Source organism: Oreochromis niloticus, linkage group LG1 (genome assembly GCF_001858045.2).
Source record: "Oreochromis niloticus isolate F11D_XX linkage group LG1, O_niloticus_UMD_NMBU, whole genome shotgun sequence".
NCBI classification, from domain to species: domain Eukaryota; kingdom Metazoa; phylum Chordata; class Actinopteri; order Cichliformes; family Cichlidae; genus Oreochromis; species Oreochromis niloticus.
In genome coordinates this window covers 28354827-28376959 of record NC_031965.2, presented here as the reverse complement: position 1 = coordinate 28376959, position 22133 = coordinate 28354827, and the positions used below count along the sequence as shown (strand labels likewise).

At 40.9% G+C, this 22133-nt stretch overlaps 1 protein-coding gene across 2 annotated transcripts in view; it reads right to left on the bottom strand.

Annotated features, from left to right (window-relative positions):
• Positions 1-22133, bottom strand: part of LOC100703490 (RNA polymerase II elongation factor ELL) — a 34269-nt gene that overhangs the window by 9221 nt on the left and 2915 nt on the right. The window contains exons 1-4 of one of the 2 annotated variants that reach the window (XM_025907308.1): positions 21042-21155; positions 5646-5773; positions 3514-3677; positions 420-664 (exon numbers count right to left, since the gene is read on the bottom strand). In XM_025907308.1, the coding sequence (XP_025763093.1) occupies positions 420-664; positions 3514-3677; positions 5646-5773; positions 21042-21140 (636 nt within the window). In that variant the 5' untranslated portion in view covers positions 21141-21155. Of the gene's footprint in view, positions 1-419; positions 665-3513; positions 3678-5645; positions 5774-21041; positions 21156-22133 lie in introns of those variants that run through there. The other variant, XM_005447584.4, reaches the window with a different exon arrangement.

Sequence of the window (22133 nt, the reverse complement as noted above, 5' to 3'; positions counted from 1 at the left end):
ATCATGCCATTGTTTACTGGTTATTGAAACCACCAGCTGTCTTTGTCGCTGCTAAATGAGTAAACCAGTTTAAAATCACCAAACTGGAACTCTAAACCCTGCTGTTGGAGCTTTTTAGAGCATTTTAATGAACAAACAGTATGGCCTCTTGTGTGGTACGCATTATACAAGTTTAGTTATGGTGAGTCAACTTGTATTATACTAGTATGGTACTACAAACTATATCTGTGTCTGAACAGTGCATCCATAGAGTTAATGGGTGCAGCTTTCTTACCCAGAAAGCCCCTTTTGGATCCAGAAAACCAAAATGATGACACTGCAGTGGCTATATCCATCTTTTTTTACACTCTGTGGTCTCTGTATGGATGCAATTGCTTCAGTTTTTGTACATTTTGTCTACAAACAGTGTTTCTAAGTACCTCCTCCAGTATGGCACCCAGCTCGGCCTTATCTTTGGGGCTTGCTCTTTCTCTTTCCAGCCACAGCAGCAGCTCTGGTTTCTTATAGGGTTTGAGAGCCAGCAGGTGGAGGATGCGATCCTTCAGGGGCTTCTGCATTGAGGTCGCCATACTGCCATTCCTCCGGTTATTGACAGAGTACTTGGAGAAGCTGGTGTCTGAGGCAGGGAGTGGGCCTGGCCTCTTCTGGTACTTGACACATTTACCTGAACATAAAGTAAAAGAACAAGATCTACGATGATGCATCAGTGTGCCTGTGATTTAGGATGGATTAACTTGGATGACATTACCTCAAAAGATACACACATTATGTTAAGTCTCTGTATATTAGATGGCATTGCAACATATCTTATAACACATTCTTCTTTTTCAAGTATTTCAATAACACTAAATTAATCAAATCAACATCTAATTATAAATACTTTGTATGCCTCGAGGAGCGGGCTTATAAAAAGCAGGATATTTCAAATCTTTATTGCAGGTGGCAAAACAGAAGATTGTTTCGCATCAAGCATTTTTGAGAACTACCTGAAGAGCTCCTCGTTGAACTTCATACTCTCCTTTCTTTCCATCTGCTTGCATTCATATTGCTTATAGAAAAGCCGAATCACTGTATTAAGCAGCCAGTGGCCAGGAATGCAACATTAACTTTGATTTTCTTGTATTGTTGTTTTAGCCTCTGAGTCTTCTCAATATTTTTTGCCTTATTGTGGATTGCGCTAATCAGTTTCACAAGTGCTTACAGGAAAATTTTTTATATTTTGCAGTCCAGTTATAGACAGAATGGCTTTTAGTGTTGGTGTTTGCATGTTTTATTACATTTTTATGGCTATAGTTAAGAGTTGTTGGTTACTTGTCTCATGTTTTACTATTTGTATTGCTACTATAGCAATCACAGTACACCTACATCTCTCAAAAGGTCCTCTTATGCTGGTAAAATAACCTGTGTTAGGAGCTAAAAATGTAGTTCTGAGAACAACAGTTTCCTCCAGTTGATGTAGTAATTGAATTCGATCTACATACAATATTGCACAAGGAAAACACCAGGTGCATGCCTTTGAGATCGGATCTCAGTGCAGTTTTGTTCTGTTCTTTGTATGGCTTTGAATCACAATTTAGTCTGCCAGGGGTCTTTTATTTTTAAAATTGGCCAGATTATCTATCATCCTCCTTTGTCTGACTTCCTGTCTTTACTCCATACCTGCTCTGTGCAGCTTAATTCAGATTTTATTAAAAGAAAAAAGAAAAGAAAAGAGAAAAAAGGAAAAGGGAAAAAGAAAAGAAAATACAACTGTGCAATTTTAAGCAGGGATACACTTCTGGGACTATTCTGAAATACTTTGTGGGTCATCCTGTGAAATTGCAAGCACCGTCTTACTGGGGTCAGAATGTAACACAGCCACGCCTGGTGGATTCCTGCGGTTAGAGAGAGACAACCCCAGCAATCAGACAATCTCCTATGCAAGCTGGCGACTATGGGAAGAAAGAACTCCTTTTTTACAGGAAGGGATCTCCAGCAGAACAAGGCTCAGGGAGGTACAAGGAGAAAAGCATACCAATAGACTGGTAGACCACCTCCAGCAGTTACTAGAGCTATAAATAAAATTCTTACTGTCTAAAAGAATCTTAAGGCAGTGAGATCTGAGACAAAATAAACAGATTTTTAAAAAGTGATGAACACATTATTCGAGATATCATCTGAAACCCACTTTTGGGGCGATTGTGGCTCAAGAGTTGGGAGTTCGCCTTGTAATCGGAAGGTTGCCGGTTCGAGCCCCGGCTTGGACAGTCTCGGTCATTGTGTCCTTGGGCAAGACACTTCACCCGTTGCCTACTGGTGGTGGTCAGAGGGCCTCGTCTCTGTCAGTGCGCCCCAGGGTGGCTGTGGCTACAATGTAGCTTGCCATCACCAATGTGTGGATGACTAAATGTGTAAAGCGCTATACAAATACAGGCCATTTTACCATTTCACTTTTTATAGATCACATGTTCAGGCTTGCAGCTACTTGTCCTTAGTTGTAAAGATGGCATTGATTATTGCTTGTATCTCCAGTGAAGACAGATAGGGCATGTTAGAGCAGTGAAAGCCACGTCTCTCTGTGCTAATCCCATTACAGGTTAATCTGCGCTTTGCAGGTCAGTGTGGGGGAAAGATACAGGAAAAGAAAAAGTAAGTCCAACAGATAACTTCATGCATATGTACTTCTATTAGTCATTTATCATGATGAAAATAAGGAGAATTATGTCATAATTATTGTGTGGGGATTTATGGTGTGCCAGATACGTGCTTGATAGGGTTTGGATTTCTTTCTAATAGATTCTGTAAGAGTTACAATTTATACTGCTTTGTCATGTTCACCTTAAGATCTGATGTTACACAATCCATGCAGTATTAATCTGGTTTAAACCAACTAGAGTTGCAGCTTCCCTGGAGCTTCAGCACTGACATGGGGGTCCAGGACAGAGCCAAGAAAAAGTTTTGCATAACCGCAGCAAAGGTTAGAGAACAGGGGGGAAAAAATAGAAGGTAGTTTTCAGGTCATCATTAGTAAAACCTGCACGTCCGATACAGCTCTCATTCTGCAATAATCTTTGTTTTAGAGACATGGCTCCATTAACTATACTTTTCAGTTGTATTAATGGTAAGGGCCTGGCAGTGAATCGAAACTCCCTGAAATTAAAGTTTAAAGACAGTTTCTGACTTTGAACAATGGCAAACATTAAATATCGGAGACAAGGCTTAGCTTTTGTCTTGGTATAACCAAAAATACGACCTACGCATGTGGTTTCATCGCACATCAAAAACAGGAAAGTATCTGGTTTTTAGCTTCAAGCAATAAATAAAGGAATATTTTTCAAGGCAAATATTCCTTTTACTTTTATTGGTGCTATTATATTTCTATTTTGGTTTTTATACGGCCTCTTTTGTATCCACATCCAAATTGCTGATCCCTCTCCAACTAAAAAGCTATTTGGCCCTTCCACATGAAAATCTGCAGATGTATCATCTTCGATTTCGGTTTTCCTGCCACAGAAGCCTTGTGCTTAATCTTACTTGGATGTGTTGCTCCAGGTTTGATCTCAATGGCGGAGCGGCTCCAACTGTCCTTCTCCACCTGCGACATCCTCTCGCGGGTCATCTGGTAGGAATCATCAGTGGCACACACAGTGATCTTGTCCTGGATGCTGCCCTGACCTTCCAGCTGCTCGCGGCCGTCACTACAAGATAAAAAACAGCCAGCTGTTGAACTTCACGGCATTCTGCTGCTTTTTAAAAACATCCTTTAAGTTATCTCAGAGCAGGATGCCAGCGGAGAACCCTTGCAGCAGAAAGTGGCTTTGCGGCGGAATCTGGCTAAACCTGTGGTTGCTGTATGTTATGTCACTGTCTAGATTTAGCTCTGCAGCCTGTGACATGTGAGAAAGGCTATATATCTTGGTTCAGAGCAGGACAGACCATGTAGAAAAACCGCCAGGATTAACTTGGCTCCTGTCGGTATGCTTGCAAAACAAGAATCATCTTGGCCAAAAGTAAAAAGTTAAAATATGAACCTGGGCTCCATTAATGGTGCAAATAAATCAGAGATTTACAGAGCTGCCAAAATCCAAAAAACAAACAAAAACAGAACAAAATTTAAAAAAGCAGCAATTTCTGCTCATTTGAGACATTTTCACTATACAATAACATAAGTGACCGATGGCCAGTCTTTCACTCTGTCCTCCAAATATCAAAACAAATGTAGGGGGCAACGGGAGCAAGATATTGCTGTCATGCTGATGTGCTGTTTCTCTTGGCTGCAGTAACTGGCTGAAATCAAAACTAGTTAAAGTTCAGGCCACAATTAGCCATCTGGCACCAAGAAGCCGCAACAGAGCATAACCTTTAGTTTCCAAGCATATCCACTCCATAAATAAGGCAATGCGGGTCTCAGTAATGAGAGGTTCGGCCCAGAAATTTACAGGAAATTACAAGTGCTTCATGGTCTGTACGGTGAGATGCAAGCAAACAGTCTCTTCTGATTTGCAAGCATAGGGAGACAGTGTCTTCTGAGGTTATGAGCCACTACAAGAGGATCAGACCACTTACACATCTGGAAGCTCAAAAGAGTACTTTGCAAAATTCTCCACAAATGATGCACAAGCAATACGCAATCCTTCTTCATAACCATTTATGACCCACTGGAAGTGGGTAGTGGTGTACTTCTTTGTTTGTATTTTCTTCTGCATTTGGAACATTTTTGGGCTGCAACCTTCAGACAATACGTGGATGCCAGAAGCCATGTACGCAGGCAACCAGTTACCAGACTGAAGGGGGCTGAAAATGTGGATGCAGCAAAACAAATCTCCTTCCAGACTTAATCTGAGGTTGGCCTTCACCCAACCAGCCTAAATTGTTGATGCAATGCAAGATGGATCTTGGTTTAAACATTTTTGCAATCTTCTATTTTCTAGTTTGGCCCAACTTGTGTGAACTGTAGCTTCACTTTCTTGTTCTTAGCTGATAAGAGGGTTTAAAGGTTCGATAAGTTGTCCTTGCAGAGAAGCTTTTTTACATACTTTTGTTGTAATAACTGATTATTTGAGTTGTTGCCTTCCTATTAACCCAAAGCAGTCTGATCATTCTCCTCTGACCTCTGGCATCAACAAGCATTTTCATCCAGAGAATTGCCACTCTCTGTATATTTTATTTTTCTGACCAGTCTCTGTAAACCCTAAAGATGGTTGCGCTTAACTCAGCTTTCTTCCTCATTCTGGTGGTCTGTTTGAACTTCAGTTTACATGGCTAAATGCACTGAGCTGCTGCCGTGTGATTGGCTGGTATGTGGGTATGAAGTTTGTGTGTACATCTATTTGGTCTTAATAAGTGATAATAACCAACATAAATGTTAGCAGCATTTTTTAAGTCTGCAGGTGGTTCACTGGGTTGTGTGTGTGTGTTCTGGCAAATTCGGTCAGGCATATTGAGCGAGAACTTTTGGCTGCGTTTATCCAGAGAAGAATAGCCAAGTTTGAAGCTTTAACAAAGAGTTCTTTTTTTTAACTGAAAATATTTGCCAAAATTCTTTGCTGATTAATGTAACGGGGAAAAAGGGATTTTTGATTAGTCTTCCATGGTGCTCAAAGTTGGAACTTGATTCAGTGACGATAACAGTACTCGACTTGTGAAAATAAGTTTCGGATTCATACCTCGACACATACTGATGGATGCAGTCAAAGCTGGCTTGTGGCTGGTCTTTGCTGTCGCTGGACAAGTAAAAGGAAAAGACACGGAGAGCAGAAGGAGAATCTGAAGTGGGAGCTGGGATCTTGATGTACTGTGGAGAAAACAGAGGAAAAGATTTTTATTTTAGCAGATGCAAATAATAACAAAGTCAAATGAATGACCAAGTTGCATAAGCGTGTTAAACGCTGCCACATAATGATGTGCAACATGTATTCCAGGTTTTCCTGCCAGCTGATTTTGTCCTTAAAACAGCTTATGTAAATATTGTGTGACAGCATTACCACGTGAAGTAAAAGAATGGTTTTATTGTTTCATTTGACTGCCAGCTAGTTGCTTTAACTTATCATTTTCCTAAGAGATTAAGCGTCTTTTATCATATTTCAAACTGTCAACTCATTGTAGGGAAAAGCAATTATCTACTCAGCACAATTTCAGGCAAGCTGATGCCAGATGCATTTAAGCCAAGAACACGGGACCATCCAAAGTCAAGATTTCTGCAATCAACATAAATCAGTGAAGTTTTTATTTTCACAACAGGATGCCACAGAAATAAGACTAAGTAACATGCACAATAATGCATAATACCACCAAAGGGTATTTACTTTATTTCATCAACAATTTTACCCAACAGGATGTTAAATGGACAAAAAGCAGACTGATACTTCTTTTAAATTTCCAGTGGGGTTAATAATATGCAACCAGGGGCCTTTAAAAAGAGGCTTTAAAAAAATTAAAATCTAACCAATTCTTTGTCTTAATAGTATGGGAATGTGCCAAATGTCAAAGTGAACAGGTTGCTTAAGTTGAGTCAGTGAACTATCACTTGAATCAGCCAATTTATAGCAAGTTTTTGCTTATTTGTTTGGTTTGTGTGCAAAAGTGAAACCCCCCCAACCCCCCAAAAACCTACATTGTGCACTGGCTGCCCAGCACAGCAGACACATGCAGATAGCATGGTTTCAACAGGAAAGGGAACAACGGTGAAGTTCACCGCGAGGGGGAGGAGGATAAATAAAAACATTAAAAATAGCACACAGAAAATTGCTGCTTTGTGTATTTTGACTTCTATCTTCTGTGCGACAGGGGCTAAGCTAAAACCTCCAAAGGGAGGCGCCCAGGAGACATCCTAACCAGATCACAGAACCACCTCAACTGGCTCCTTTCCTTTTTAGCAGTACTCAGCCACATGATACGATGCGGTTCTGTGTAGAACCTACGGACAACCAACATACTGCCACATGGTGATCTTGAGGAAAAGGTTCCTTTATCTTGTTCCACCACCACAACACAAATTAGAATTTCATTTATTCACTGTAGAGCTTACATTAAACTCAAACATTCAGTGACTGATATTGGAAACATGACAGTACACAAAATCCCTTTGGGGTTGGGTCAGGAAGAGCACCTGATGTTAAAAAAAAATACATTAAAATAACAATATTTGTTGCTACCTGCTGTGGCAACCCCTTATGCAAATAAAGGAGCGTCTCAAAGTAGTTTCTGCATTACATTACATGATAAGTCATTAAAACAATTAAAATTCAAACTGGAAGTAACAATGATCGGCTCTCGCTCCTTTGAGCACCCCATATTAAACTGGCAAAAATGGTGCAAATTCCAGTTGGATCTGGAACGTGAGCTATTTACAGATTTCTTTCCTCAAGCATGTCTAGCTCTTCCAAAATGCAATTCATTTTTGTAAACAACAAACAGAGCAATTTTATTAGCACCTTCTTACCGTTTTTTTCCCCCTAAAAGTCACACTCATGTGTGCACAATAGTGTCTGATCCATACCGCACACAGGTTGGAAAACGCATACTGAAACCAGGCGACACGTCAAAGTCTGTTAGAGAAGAAATCTGCCAATGCAATGTGATGATTATCTCTGGGGTAAAATGTGGGAGATGATTAAAAACAAAAACACTACAGTTGCTTGAGAACAAACGCTTGGACTATGACAAATGAGCTGTGGAGAAACACTGCATTAAAATGACAGGGTTTACACACCTTTTTAGAAATAACACTGAAACATCACTGGCTTCATTTTTTTGTTTTGTTTTCGTAGCATTTCAACACAGTCTCGCATGTGTAAATACAATGAATCACACACACACACACACACACACACACACACACACACACACACACACACACACACACACACACACACACACACACACACACACACACAGTTTCTCTCAGAGGTTTTAGACACTTTGTACTGCTCTGTAACTTTAAATAAATCTCCTTGGGTAAGCAGTGTTTTTAAGAGTCCGCTCCACTGAGGCGTCCATGAGATCTCCTGGCAGACTCAGTGGAGCGCAGCAGAGCCAAGGCTGCAACCTCCAGGGCAGACCAATGCATGTGAGTGTACACACACACACACACACACACACACACACACACACACACACACACACACACACACACACAGACATATAATAACAGATTTGGAAAAAGGAGCATGAGAAAAAAGTTAGGATCAACGTTGATTTGACCACAGAAAAAGATGTAATTGTAGGTCTGTGAGCAAAATCCTGAAATATTTACTTTCATTTATGGGAAATTTGTAGCAGCGTTTGTTTTCTGTTTTTTTGAGGGGGCATATGAGTGAGTAAAGGCCACTTCATCAGCTACAGGAAATACAGTGACTGAGTTGAGTCTCAGAGTTCAGAAGACATCCACATTGTCATCGCAGCTATTCGGCACCGTCTCCTAACAGTGGCCAGGGGGATCAGCAGTTTCATATCGGCCCATTCTTCATGCTGCTGGCAGCTGTGGCGTCCTTTTGGGTTGGGAAGCAGCTTAAAGTGCAGATATCACGGGGGATTTCCTCTGCTTTCTCCTTTTCTGTCCCCTCACTACATGACTCTGGTTTCATTCAGAACACAATGTGCAGTCCCCGCTCAGATTTTTCCAGCTCCAAGTGTGGACGTGACACAGATGCTCGGGCTTGGGCATTAGCACTGAACGGTACAAACACATACCACAGAATGTCGTTTCTAAGTTACTTAAGCTGAATATAGTCTAAATAAAGAATCAGACTCTAAAAAAGAACTTATGATTGGTATGCATGCCCTTTTAGAAATTGCTTTGTTTTTATTAGGTACATATTCACATTTAAATGGCGGCAATTACACAACTTTAGGAGCCAAAAATGATTATGCTGGTTTAGGATACCTCAGTTTTCCATTAAACTCACATTCTGACATCTCTGCCTTTATAGACACTTTTGCACATTGCACATGTTCAAATGCTCATCAATGCAAATATCCAAGCAGCCAATCACATGGCAGCATCTCAATGCATTTAAGCTCAAAGTTCAAAATATTCAAAACATAAGGAACCATTTATTTATTTCATTCATCGATGATCAAATTGTTTGTTCTGAATGTCACCGAAGTGTCAGACTGCCACACTTTGTAAAAGCAGTTACTTATTTTTGGCTATTCTGACGTTTTTGCACCATTTTTCTCGTTTCTTGCTTTTCCCCCACCACTATTTGATATTAACCGCACGTGTTTAATTTAAAGCTTCGATTAGCTCAACAAAAGATCAACTCCCTTATGTTTCACCTGGGTGGAAAATAGTTTCTATTGCTTGCCTCCATATACAGAGATATAAATGTTGAATGCATTTTGGATAAATTAGCAAGTATAATTTGGTCTCGTGTGAAGAGCTGAAGGTGAGGAAGTGATGATGGCACATTGTTTATATATCAGTTTTTCAAAATCAAAAGTCTCTACATATCTAGAATAAAGACATCATATGCTATGTTTTACGTGTGTGCCACTTTAAAGAAACAACAAGAGCCTCATAGGCTATTAAACTGAACAAAACTAATACTGTTATAGGGAATTCTGATCTACTCTCATTCAGCTGTGTGGCCCATTACCTCTGTGTATTTGCCTTTAAGTCACCTCAGATGTTTTGCAAGTGTGCAACAAAGAACAGACGTTGGGTCTCTTTTCTTATCAGCCTGCTGCACATGTCTCTACTTGCAGGCTTTCATCACAGGAATTTATACAACCTATATTTAGCTGAACTCAGATGGGACAGAGCAGTTTACATGTAGCTACACAGGTGGATCTCAGTTCCTGAAAAAGTTGTGTTTTTAATTCAGCCTTTGCTGAACTGTGTAATGTTTTTCTGAGATAGTCCTGCAAGTTAACAGTGGATGTCTCATTGTTTATAAGAAGATGGAATACAAAAACATGTTGATTACACAGGGGAGAAGACCAAAAGCATTCCCCCCCCACCATAAGACATTTCTGTTAATGATTCATAACGCGATGCCTGCATTTTCTTAAAAGCAAAAAAACAAAACAAAAAAAACAGAACAGCAATAAAGTTTAAAGTCTTGTAAGTTAAACAACCACATCAGGCACACAAATAAAAAGGCTGATTTACATACAGATGTCACTGCAATCACTAACGCTTAGTGCATCTCTCTCAGTCCAAATCATTTTACACCTACAGATTATTTCACGCAACAACCACTCAAGCTGCAAAACCAGAGAAGCAGCCATTAAATAAGAGCTTATGTTTCATCTGAAAAAGCAGAGAAACAGTCTGAGACAAGCAAGGGAAAAAATCTATTAGCTGATCGAACAGAAAAGCACTCATGAACTGTTTTGAGAAATATAATTATTATATTTACATCTAAAAGTAAAAGCACAATTACAAAAAAATTTAACTGAACAAACAAACAGAGTAAGAGTAAGACTCAGAGAACACTAGATTATTATAGTGTATTATAGTGTGTTGGGGACCATGACCAGTCTCATCATGATCCACTCATGATCCTCTTATGCATATTGCTTATTTCTTCTTTCGTCGCTCATATATTGTGTGTTTTACATTGCTGTGCTTGAGAGACACCATCGACCAGAACCAAAATCCTAGTATGTGTTTGCACATATATTTGGCCAATAAATGCGATTCTGATTCTCTGCATCATGTCCTGCAACTCCTGTTAGAGACTTCTGGATAACATCTGGATATGGATAGCATCTATGCTATCTATTACACACGATAGCTAAACATTAGTCAAACAAATACAAACATGAGTAATTCTGATACTGTAAATCTGATATCTGTACTTTTTTGTCACTCTTAATATGAAGAAGTAAAATTGTATTATTGGTATTAAAGTCTTAAATTAAACCTCCAGAGGTGCTCTGTTAGCGTGCTAACAAGCTTAACTAAACTTAAGAACACCGAAAATACTATGCTAAATATTAGCACACGTAACAGGGAATTTATACTTGTGTTAAATTTATGACTTTGGTAATTCGTAACCAAAAACACCCCAGAAACACTACAACATAACTTAGGCCGTAACCTGATGTGCACCTCCCTGGAAATGTAACTACATGTTGGGTTAATGCAGCTCGCAGCTGTTTTGATTGGCCTGTTCAGTACTGTCTAATACTCCTGTGCAGCTACTTTTTCGCTGCAGGTTTTGGATTTAATCAGTGACAAAAAATTATCATAGCTTCAATATAATGACTCACTGATGGAGATGCAAAAACTTTCAGAACGGATGTGAGATAATGTACGAAGTAGTCGAAAAACCCGAGGGACAAATATTTTTTGAAGATTTAAAACACTGACCACAACATAGAGAAGCATTCAAAGATGGAAAAGTCCCCACGTTTTAATTGTTTCACATGTGGCTGCCACCACATATGAAACATTGGGACACTGCCAGAAGATAATTAACATATAAAACACCTTGTAAAAGCATCAAAGCTGGTAATAGCGTTGGCCATTCATGAAAGTTAGGTTGAAGCCTCTACAACGATTCAGCGCAGAAGTCTAAGAAGTCAAAGCCCCCAAAGAGGAAGGCACCAACTCAAGGAAGCCTCTGATCAACTGTCCTTCAGACAGGGCATCACACAGCAGATCTCTGTCAGCTTAGAGACCAATGTAACCTTGGATTCACCAAGAAAACAAGGCGCAAACATCGTTCTGCTAATTGTGTTAGTTCATGATACATTTTGTTTGATTGTAATTCAATCACCTGACTCTTAAAAGCCCAAATATGCAAATGAGATAATGAAGTATTTAAAGTCGTAAAGTTAAAGTCGCCACTCTGTGAATACATAGACAGCCCTCACTGCAGGAGGGGAGACCAGATCACCTCCTCGCTAATTAGCACACAAAACCCCTGAACGACCGATTTAAGCTACTTTCTTGACCTGTGGAGAACATTCTCCAACCCACTGTGATCTGCATACTCAACCTGAAACTCAACCACTCACGTTCAGATACGTCACAACATCCTGATCAGTGCCTCAACTAACTGGTACGCAAGTTACTTCTGAAAACCTGATCATCTGATAACCTGGTGCAAATTAATTGCTCCTTTCTTACAAAAACACAAAAACAACTTTTACCTTAGTTACCGGCTTAGTTACCCAGGTGATGCTCAGGTTGTCTCTCTTTCCGGTTTGGTTGACTCCTCCATATCCGTCACTAAGTTTTACTGTGTTGATGTTTGTGCTTGACTGAAGCTTGAATTAGAGAAATCTAAGTCGTATCTTATGACATAACTAGAAACCCCGCCTCGCAGGAAGACCCCTCCTCACCCCACACTGCAACTTTCCATGCCATTCAAGCTGTTTTGGGCTGTATCGACCTGATGCGTAACTACATTTCTCGGGAGGTGCATGGAAGGTTTTGGTGTAGGATTAACTTAGAATATAATTTAATAGTACTGCACAACTGGTTGTGAACAATTTTGACTCCAGTTTCTCTACAACAGTGGCATCCAAACCCAGGTCTCGAGGGCCGGTGTCCTGCAGGTTTTAGATGTGTCCTTGATCCATCACAGCTGATTCAAATGGCTAAATTACCTCCTCAACATGTCTTGAAGTTCTCCAGAGGCCTGGTAATGAACTAATCTTTTGATTCAGGTGTGTAGACCCAGGGTGAGATCTAAAACCTGCAGGACACCGGCCCTCGAGGCCTGGAGTTGGCCAAGCCTGCTCTACAAAGTAATCTAACATTCCTGAGTCTTGCTCCATCCATCCACCTTCTTCCACTTATTCAATTCAGAGTCACGCTGGAGCCCATTCAAGTTGTCACAGGACGGAAGGCGGACTATTCCCTACAGGTTGCCACTCTATCTCAGGCCCAACACATAAAGACATCTATTCACACTCACATTCACACCTTTTAGCCAGTTTAGAATCACCTAATATGCATGTCTTTGGACTTTGGGAGGAAGTTGGAGTACCTGGAGAGAACATGCAAACTGCACACAGAAAGCCCCAAAGTGGACTCAAACCCAGGGCCCTCCCGCTGCGAGGTGACAGTCCTAACCACCCGGAACTAAATTTGTAGTTTTGCTATTTCAATATATTTTATCAACAGAAAACATTTTCTGTCTTATTGCATAATAAAAACTCAAAATAAACACAGAAACATGGTGCTCATGTGAGTTAGACAGACGGTGATGAGTCCTGCTGCTTGATTTGAATATGACTTCCAGTGTAATCTGACTTTCACGTGAAGCCTGATAAGCATTCATGGGTGATATGTGACAGAAGAAAGGTGACTAAGCGCCACACTTCACAGGACAGAAGAAATTGTACTGGTGGTATTTAAAAAAAAAAACTAAAAATCTGCGCACTAACTTTTCTTTTTTAGCAGCATAAGTTTTTGTCAGCTTACAGCTGAGTTCACACATCAAACTTTGCAAATGTAAGGCACTTCTAGGTGAAAATTAAAAGTCTGTAATTGCCAAGAGCATCCACTTTTTATACAAGGCTGCCGCTTCTTCAGTCAGGAGTTCATTACAGGAGGTTTTCACAGTAACTTTCAATAATTTATGGACTGTTGTGCTGCGTGCCGTCACAAGACTACAGCTGTCACAGATGCCCCGTCACGCAGTGCACGTAGGAGCAGTAGCTGGCCGCTCCACAGGCAGACATCTAGATCCCCACCGTCCAAACTACAACAATCACTCTTGTTCCCAGCCACTGGGGCCCATGCCAAAGCCAAGCGTATTCTCTTGAGAGACAAACACTGCAAATCAAACCCAGAGAGGCGCTCCAACAAAAAGACTGGGCACTTTAAGAGTTCAACTGACCATGAATAATGAAATATTTATTGTCTTCCTTTGAAGTGAAATATTCAAAGAATCTGTGGGGTTGCTTCTGATCTTTGTGCTTTTTAAATGAGGCAAAAAGAAAACCAGATTAACCAAACAGGGCGCAAGTAATCAGGACGGTTAGGTATTCATACAAGTATTAAAGGGTCTCTTCGTAAGAAATTGTTGTAATAAAAATTGCTTTGAAAGGGACTTCTGACCTCAGTAATGCTCAGTGACCCCAGAGGCCACAAGGCAAAGAGGCAAAGCAAGCAGAGGCTGAATCTGACAAATGTTTCTGTTATCCCAAATCGAGGGATAACAGAACTCATCATTCTTTTTTTATTGTAAGTTAGACAGTTGGGCAGCCTTGTTCCAGTTTCTGCCTTTTCACTAATTCCCCCACCATCAAATATTATGCCTCTCCTAAATCGTGTCTGTGGTGCAAAGTCCATATGTCAGTCTGCGTCTCATTATTGCCATAGGTTTCACCATTCGTTTCCTTTGAGCTTTTCTGTTTCATCTGTGTTCTTCAATTGTTAACGATTTGAAATGTGATCAGGTTAAAATGATCATGAAAGGTGCCATTGTCCCAACTAAAACGTGCAAGCTCATAGGAAAGAGACATCAGTCAATCAAACAAATCTAAATCCGCCTAATTAAATGAAGACACCTGTGTGATCACACCAGCCCATCAAATAAGAAACCCAACGCTGCCGCGCACTGATAAATGAGCACCGAGTTTAACTGCAGTGTTCACTTTAATGTAATTTTCCGGATCTCAGTTTCTCCACCAAGAGTAGGTCACTCCCTTTATTGCACACACAAATCCATTCCCTCAGGCCTCCAACAGTTTTAATCATGATCTTTCCATATTTATCATGTTACATATTAGGCTGAATAAATGAGCAGACATTTAAACTTTTCACCCCCTTGGATTATGTAAGGGAACGCAGCAGCAGTTTAAGGCTTGGCAAATCTATACTTGCATTTCTCTCGGTTTCTTGAATGTTGAGCTGAATGCCACATCTGTGCAAACAAACTAAAAAAAATAAATAAAATACAAGTACACATTTTACGTTTACCCAAAATTTAGCATGTGTACACCTACATAAAAGCCCCAACTTGTTGCTGAAGAGTATTGTGCTTCTTTAAATTATAAATTATAATCTATAATGCAACTTCATGCATAGATGGTCAAATCCTAGCAAGACTTAAATTTGTTTAATGAGTTTTAGGACAAAATACTGTCAGATAATGAGACAGCAGTTGTATGTTCAGGTTCATGTGACGGGAAACAAACAAGGAGAATGAACAGAGACATCTTGCACGTAGCACACAGCAGGAAATAATCCACTTCAAAAGCATTCAAGCTACATGCTTTGTGTGGTTTAGGCCACAGGCAGTATAAAAGATGTACGTGGCCACGGTGATGGCACTCACTGGTTTTGTACTACAGATTTTCAAGTCTCCGTTATTTGAAACGAAGCGTGGAGTGCAAACACCAACATCGGCAGGCTTGGTTAAAAAACCGCATTCGCAAACTGCAGCACAATCCAGTGAGCACAACAGTCCAACAGCTGGGTGTAACATACAGATAGATATCTGCTAATTACTGCGGAAAACCAGACTGAAAACCCCCCCCCACTACAATTTAATTCACCAAAACTGAAGCGCAAAGCTTTTGCCTGGTCTCTGCTATAAAACAAGTCATTAGTCATAAAAATCCATTAAACCCCCCTATAGAGCAATCTATAGAGGCTAAAGCTGTTCCTTAAAATTGGATGTAAACATGTCTTTTAACACTGTACAGTTGGGCTTTTTCAGTCTGTGGTGTTCGACTCACTTTTGAAGCCAGACCTGCCACATAGCAGCAAGCTGACATAGCAGGTGAACTACAGTGGTGTTGTGACACAGTTCTGATTTATTTTAAATTAAGTGTTGTCAGCCCAACCCTACATACTCCAAGAGCCCTATTCATAGTAGGATGGCTGCAGTCACCCGTGCTATCCTTACACGTGTTCCACTGGACATTAAAGGGTGGGAGGGAGCTGGCAGGTTAAGGTCTATTTATTCATCTAATCAGACTTTTGCATTGTTGTATACAGATGATGAGTAATGTCTAGAAAAGTTCACGGCTTCAGTGCATGTGTAACTATAGTCTAAACACATCATAATAACTGGGTTAGGTGCGACTGACAGACTGTTTCACCAATGACGTGCATGTGAGCGCGATTTATGGCTCTGTGCGCTGTCTGGCTCGGTCCAGTTTACAGATTCAGACTTGCTTGATCACTAAAGCATCAAAGCAATCTTTTTAATTCTTAAAAAAAAAAACCTAACAATAACTCTTTCCCACCATAGTTAGGTATACAACGAGCTACACCCTAATTTTCTTCAAAATGAGTTATCCTTCGAGGTGGACAACCTCACTCTTACACAGTGTGTCACCAGGCTGTTGATCCCACCTAACGCAGTAAATACACTGTACTTCAGCTGAAGGCAAACAATAGTTTATGAGTAAGTACCCCTGCCTCCACAATGCCAGCTTTTTATTTTTCCCCACACTGTCTGTTTCTGAGTTTTAGACCACAGCTGAGAGATAACGCTGCCATAAATTGCATGACTTGGAAGCTCAGAAGTGTGTGGGCAGATCTTTGAAAAGTGGCTGTCTTTACATACTGCTCTGAGAGCAATATGAGTGCAAATGTACATCCTCACAAGTCAGCATTTGCAAGATTTCAAACCTCAGAAACAAGCTGATGCACCAGGGACACTGACAATGTTTGCAGACATTGGATAGCTTCTTTCCAGCATATCTAAACATTATGCAAGCTTTACAAACTAAGATTCAATCTTGCAAAACCTCCATTTTAATTAGACAGAGTTTCAAAACTGAACAATTTTCATCCCAGACAAAGCCACTCACTTGCACACACAAGATTTTTAATTTCTACCTGAAAAATACTCCCCATGCAACCTGCAGCTGTTCCTGAAGGAAAAGAATCAGCTGCTGGGTTTTTGACACAGTAAAAGTTGAGTCTGTCAGCCTCTGTGGTGACTGTATCTTAATGAGCCACAGTTCACTCTCTACTGTCATAAATGTCTCCACACGTTGAAGGTGCAGGACGGGAAAGGCTCATTTTCCTGGCTTTATCAAACTATAAAGTCGATTGAACAAAAACTGTGAGAGACTGCTGTCGGTGCACAGGGCTTATGTTTCCTGCTAGCTTTTGGTTGAATGTGGGGTCTGGGTGTAGATCTCATGCAGGCTATTGTTTCCACATCCTCTGCAGCCTGAGTAATGGCCTTCTGAAAACAGGCCGTCTTTTGTCCTGGCCTCCCCGGCTCCAGAGTGAGATGCCATGGCACTGCTTCCCTTTCTGGTTGATAGGAGGAGGAGAAGGTGGAGGAGGGAGTGAAACCTGTCGCCACCACCACTGTCTGTTATCAGCAGGAGGCAAGTCACTCTGAACTGGCTGCTAATGCAAACTGTGCATGTGTGTGTCTGTGCTAATCCAGCATGAGCAAAGAGGCTCAGCTCCAGCTCGTCTCACCGGGGCGTAATCAGCATTACTGCCACTCATAAGAGTGAAGAGGGAGAAAGGCCAAAGTGTAGTTATCAGCCAAACATCTCCACCACTGGTTTAAAGACAGACACACACACACACACACGCTCAGACAGCCAGCCAACCACCACCCTCATCCTCACCACACTTCAGTAAACACTACTTCTCATCATCTCATCGCAAACAAAAGGGCCGAATCGTTCCCAGGGCCACAAGTTGACACATGCCATTTAAGACAAGTCCCCTCCACAATGGAGGACAGAGATACAAAACACAATGTGTGTCTGTGTTTCAGGCTGCTTGGAGGAGAGGGGGCAGGGTGTGGCAGAGCCGAAGAGGAGAAACATACAAAGAGAGAAACCAGTGATTTTGAGTGTTTTTATGCAGGCGTGCGTTTATGATCCCACAGTCAATCAGTCAATGCTTGGAGCTATACTGTGTCTTCTCTCTTGCTGAGTTCCACATGCCGACACTGGGTGATTAATGTGGCCGCCTTGAGTGGGAGACAGTGCATGTAATCAAGCCCCAGCCTGTAATCACCTTCCATTCCTTTTCATTTGCAGTTTCACAGAGGGGCAGAGCTGCTGCCAAAGCTGCAAGCTCCAGCACTGGGGCGGAAGAGGCCGATATGAAGGAAAAGGAGGAAGTGGTGCTGCGCCACAAGCATCCCTCGAGGTTTCTCCCCCCTCTAATGCCAAGAACGATACATCTCTGGCAGGTGCCCGAGGGCCAGACTGTCAACTTCAACAAATTGTGGGTCACTGTTCCTGACAAAAAGTCACTCCTTCCACCCTCCAAACTAAGCAGGATCCTCCCCTGAAGGGTATGTTACCCAACATACCATGATGCACGTGTGCAGGGGTGGGGAGAGACAAGTGGCCCTTTACACCTCATTAACTTGTGTGTGAATTTACACATAAGGGAATTAGACAGGAAACGGGACAAGCGAACCAAAATGTGCTCTGTATCTCCGAGCTGCTTGATTGGACAGAGGACGCTTTTCCAGAGCTAATGAATCTCAGAGGAACGCCTGCATTTTTTCATTTTTTATTAAAATAAAACAAAACAAAAAAACCTCACCAACACATAAATAATCTGGTCAGCACATAAGAATATTCACAAGAAAGAGCACTGATTTTTTTCCCACCTGAGAAGACAGCATTTTCTAAACATGCTGAAGGAGGTGTGCAGTCATTTTTCTTGAGAGGCCTGGTATTTTTTTGTTGTGGGTGATTAGATTTCATATGCATTTTGTATATCTTATATTTTATGTGGTATTTGTTGCATTTTTTAAAAATATGCTTTAAGTTGGCATGGGTGCTAGCTTGGACAGACGATGTACTACAAAGCAAGCTCAAGGCAGCCAGACTTCATTCATCTCAGCTCACTTAACTTAAAAGCTCAGTCAGATAACTGGTATCACAACGGTGGAAATCGACTTTCTCTGTTAACTCAGACTTTCTGCTTCAGACTCTGGACATGCTCACATTAAAAGGTGCGCCTGGCACATTATTTGATTCCCCACCCAAGACCACAGCTACACATCGACCTTTGGATTTAAACATTAATAAAGTCAGTCAGGTTACTCAGGGTGATCAGCCTAATAAATGAGACCTCCAAACCACTTTAATATGTCGCCAGATCAAAGGGAAATTTATTTTATTGCTGAAATAGGTATCATTGGTGATAAATAGCCATAAATGTAACTGATCAATTTTCTAATCTAAGCTCTGTTAGCTGCTATTCTTGAAGTTGGAGATTAAAGCCAAGCATGAAAACACTACAAATGTTCTGTATCACCAACTGAAAGTATGTAAATTCCACTGACAATGCAGTATGTGCTGCAGATACTTTATAGCTGGGCTTCCTTCAGTGGCTTTAGCAAGTCGTAAGTCATACAGGCCAAGAGACAGGCTGGTGACCCCCTGGCAAACCCTTTCGTTGCTAGGGAAAATGTGTATTCCTGGACTGGTTGGTGAGCTGTTGCTTAGTTTGGCTAGGTGAAATTGGTTTAAAATAAGATACACAAAAATCTACTTACAGTTGCTTTGGTCGCCAGCAGGTTGCCTCAGTGTGTTTCCTGAATAAGTTGGAAGTTCTAATTTGAATCTGGAATTGGATCTGGAACGACCCAAGATGGCGCCAATGAACGTAAACTGTAGTAAAACTGCAAAATTTTTCATCTTTACTTCTACTATTAAGGATTTGTGACTTGCTAAATAAGCTGTCCACAGAGCACTGACCGGGCTCTGTCGATGGATGTGCTGCAGCTGTGTTTTTAAGCACAAAAAACAAGTATTGTGCTTTACTGCTGGTGATACCTGAATATCCTGCAAACTTCCCAACTTGCATGCAAACAGTCACCAACTACTTGCTCAACATTAGTAAAACTTGAAAAAGTGGAATGCTAATCAGAAACGAAGAATGTTCCTCGATTCTGCTTTGTGTTGGGAAACTGCAGAATCCTGCTTGAGACCAAAAAAATGGCAAGGAGGTTCTCAGTGCAGCACCATATACCTCTTTGCAGCCAATCTCAGCTACCAACTCAGAAAAAAACTCCAGCAACCGCTCACCGAATGGTTGAGGAATACTCACGTTTCAATAGAAACCTGTGGTTGCTAGAGGTCATTACGATTAGTCTACAGACACGTGTGACTGAGGCTTGCAGCTTAAAAGCTTCATGCTATGAACATTTTTCCTTCACCAGAGAATTTACACAGAACTTTAAACATACTGTAAATAAAACAATTATGAAAAGTTTCGATGTTAGATTTTAGACCAAAACTCCCCACGTAAAAAGAAAGACATCTTCATAAATTTAAGCTCACTAACACATTAATTTTGTTTCGTAGTACAACCCCTCTAATCTCCCTTATAAAATACCCCTCAACCACGTTTCCTGTTTAAATAAAGACATATCAATAAATATGATGCTTGTTTCTACTGTAGGGAAAAAAAATATAATCAGTGCCTTTTAAAAATATACTCTCTCAACACTGGCACATACGGATTAACCAAAAAAACAAAACATAATACATGCAACACATACAATACAGTGCAGTATTGTATAATGTATAAATTTATATGCATAATTTATAAAATGCCCGGCAGATTTTCCCATGCTTAGTTGCAGTGCTTTACAATTTCATCATATCTCAAGATGACTCTTTGGGGAGAACACATACTTTTAAGTGCCTTTGTGGCAACTGTTTAGAGAATCCACATACAGTACATAGTAATGATGTGACAGAAGTACCATCAGTGTTTTTTATATTTTGGTCATGGTTAAATAACTAAATGGTTAAGATGAAAGCTGTTTGCTGTGTTACTCTCCACTCCATTAGGTCCACAGCAGGGAAGTTTTTATCACCCTGGGCACAAACAAACCCTCGGGGCAGGCCACAACACATCTGGACCGACTGTAACGCATTAGTCTGAAAAACCTGATTCATTTTGGGTGATCCAGGCAGGGTGACAACACACCGCCTGCATTCCCCCGCTCATTGTTATTCAAATCAGAGGAGACGGCACACAATCAGAGGGGACTCTCGGGAACTCAGCATAGGCAGGCTAAACACACGCACAGACACACACTTGTGGAAAAATAAGTGCCAAAATCCTCTCCTTTCATTCACTCCTGCAAAAGAAACAAACAAACACACGGCACACACGCACAAACACGCAGATGCACCTTAAGGGATCGACGCTGGTCCTGCCAGGCTAACGACCGCAGCACACCGGGCACAGGGGGGCAGGACAGGAAAGAGGAGGGCAGATATGAATAAATCATGTCTGTAGACCACACAAGGCATAAACAATCACACCAACCCAAATCAAAAACATCCTGCCAACACCCAGGCCAGAGATAAGCAGAAAAAATTATATCACACATACTAACGCATGCATACATGTGCTATTCACTGCATCACTAAAACACGCTTTAACACAGAAGGTGTGATCTCTCTGCTCAATTACTGGCACACACAGAAAAAGTAGGACTCCCAACTTGTAATGGGACGGGAAAATTAGCAGGTCAGAGTTCATGTCATTAACCTAGCTATTACTTCAGCAAAAGTGTGCCACTGACACACACGCGTATATCCCCACATTTATCAATGTCTGAGCCAGGCAGACAGGGAAAGCTAATGCAAACTGAAGTCATGATGCCTCACGCTGTAATCAAGAGCGTTACAGCTCCTGTAATTACCTCTAAACATTCATTTCGCTTATAAATCTGTGCCGTATATTTGGGAGGAGTGCCAGATTCTCTCCAAACCCTGAGCCGTCACAGTGACAGAGGCTCAGATGAACTGTCAGGGAAAAAAAATAATGTCTCACTCAACACATCAACACATTCTTTACATTAAAAGGAGCTCAGTTTAACATTCAGAAAATCACTGTTAATGACAGTCATGGCTGTTAAGTCAACTATAGTCAGCATTTTGTTGCACATCATGTCTGAGTTTGTGTCAACAGCAATGAGACGCACGTAAGTCTCTCCCAAACTGCTTTGTTGTAACTCATGCAGCGACCAGAGACCAGTGCATACCCATGTATTAGTATAATCAGAGCAAAGCTGATTTGAACAAAACAAAGCTACCAGTGCTGGATGCAAGATAATTAGCAAAGTTATGGACATTTGAGATTTGGATTTTTTTATGTGTAACACATGTGAATTTGCTTGTCTAAGCACTTTGTAAAGTATGTTCTTAAGCTGCTATAAATGTATATTAAAATAATAACAATAACAACAATAGTAATATTAATGACAATAGCGATGACT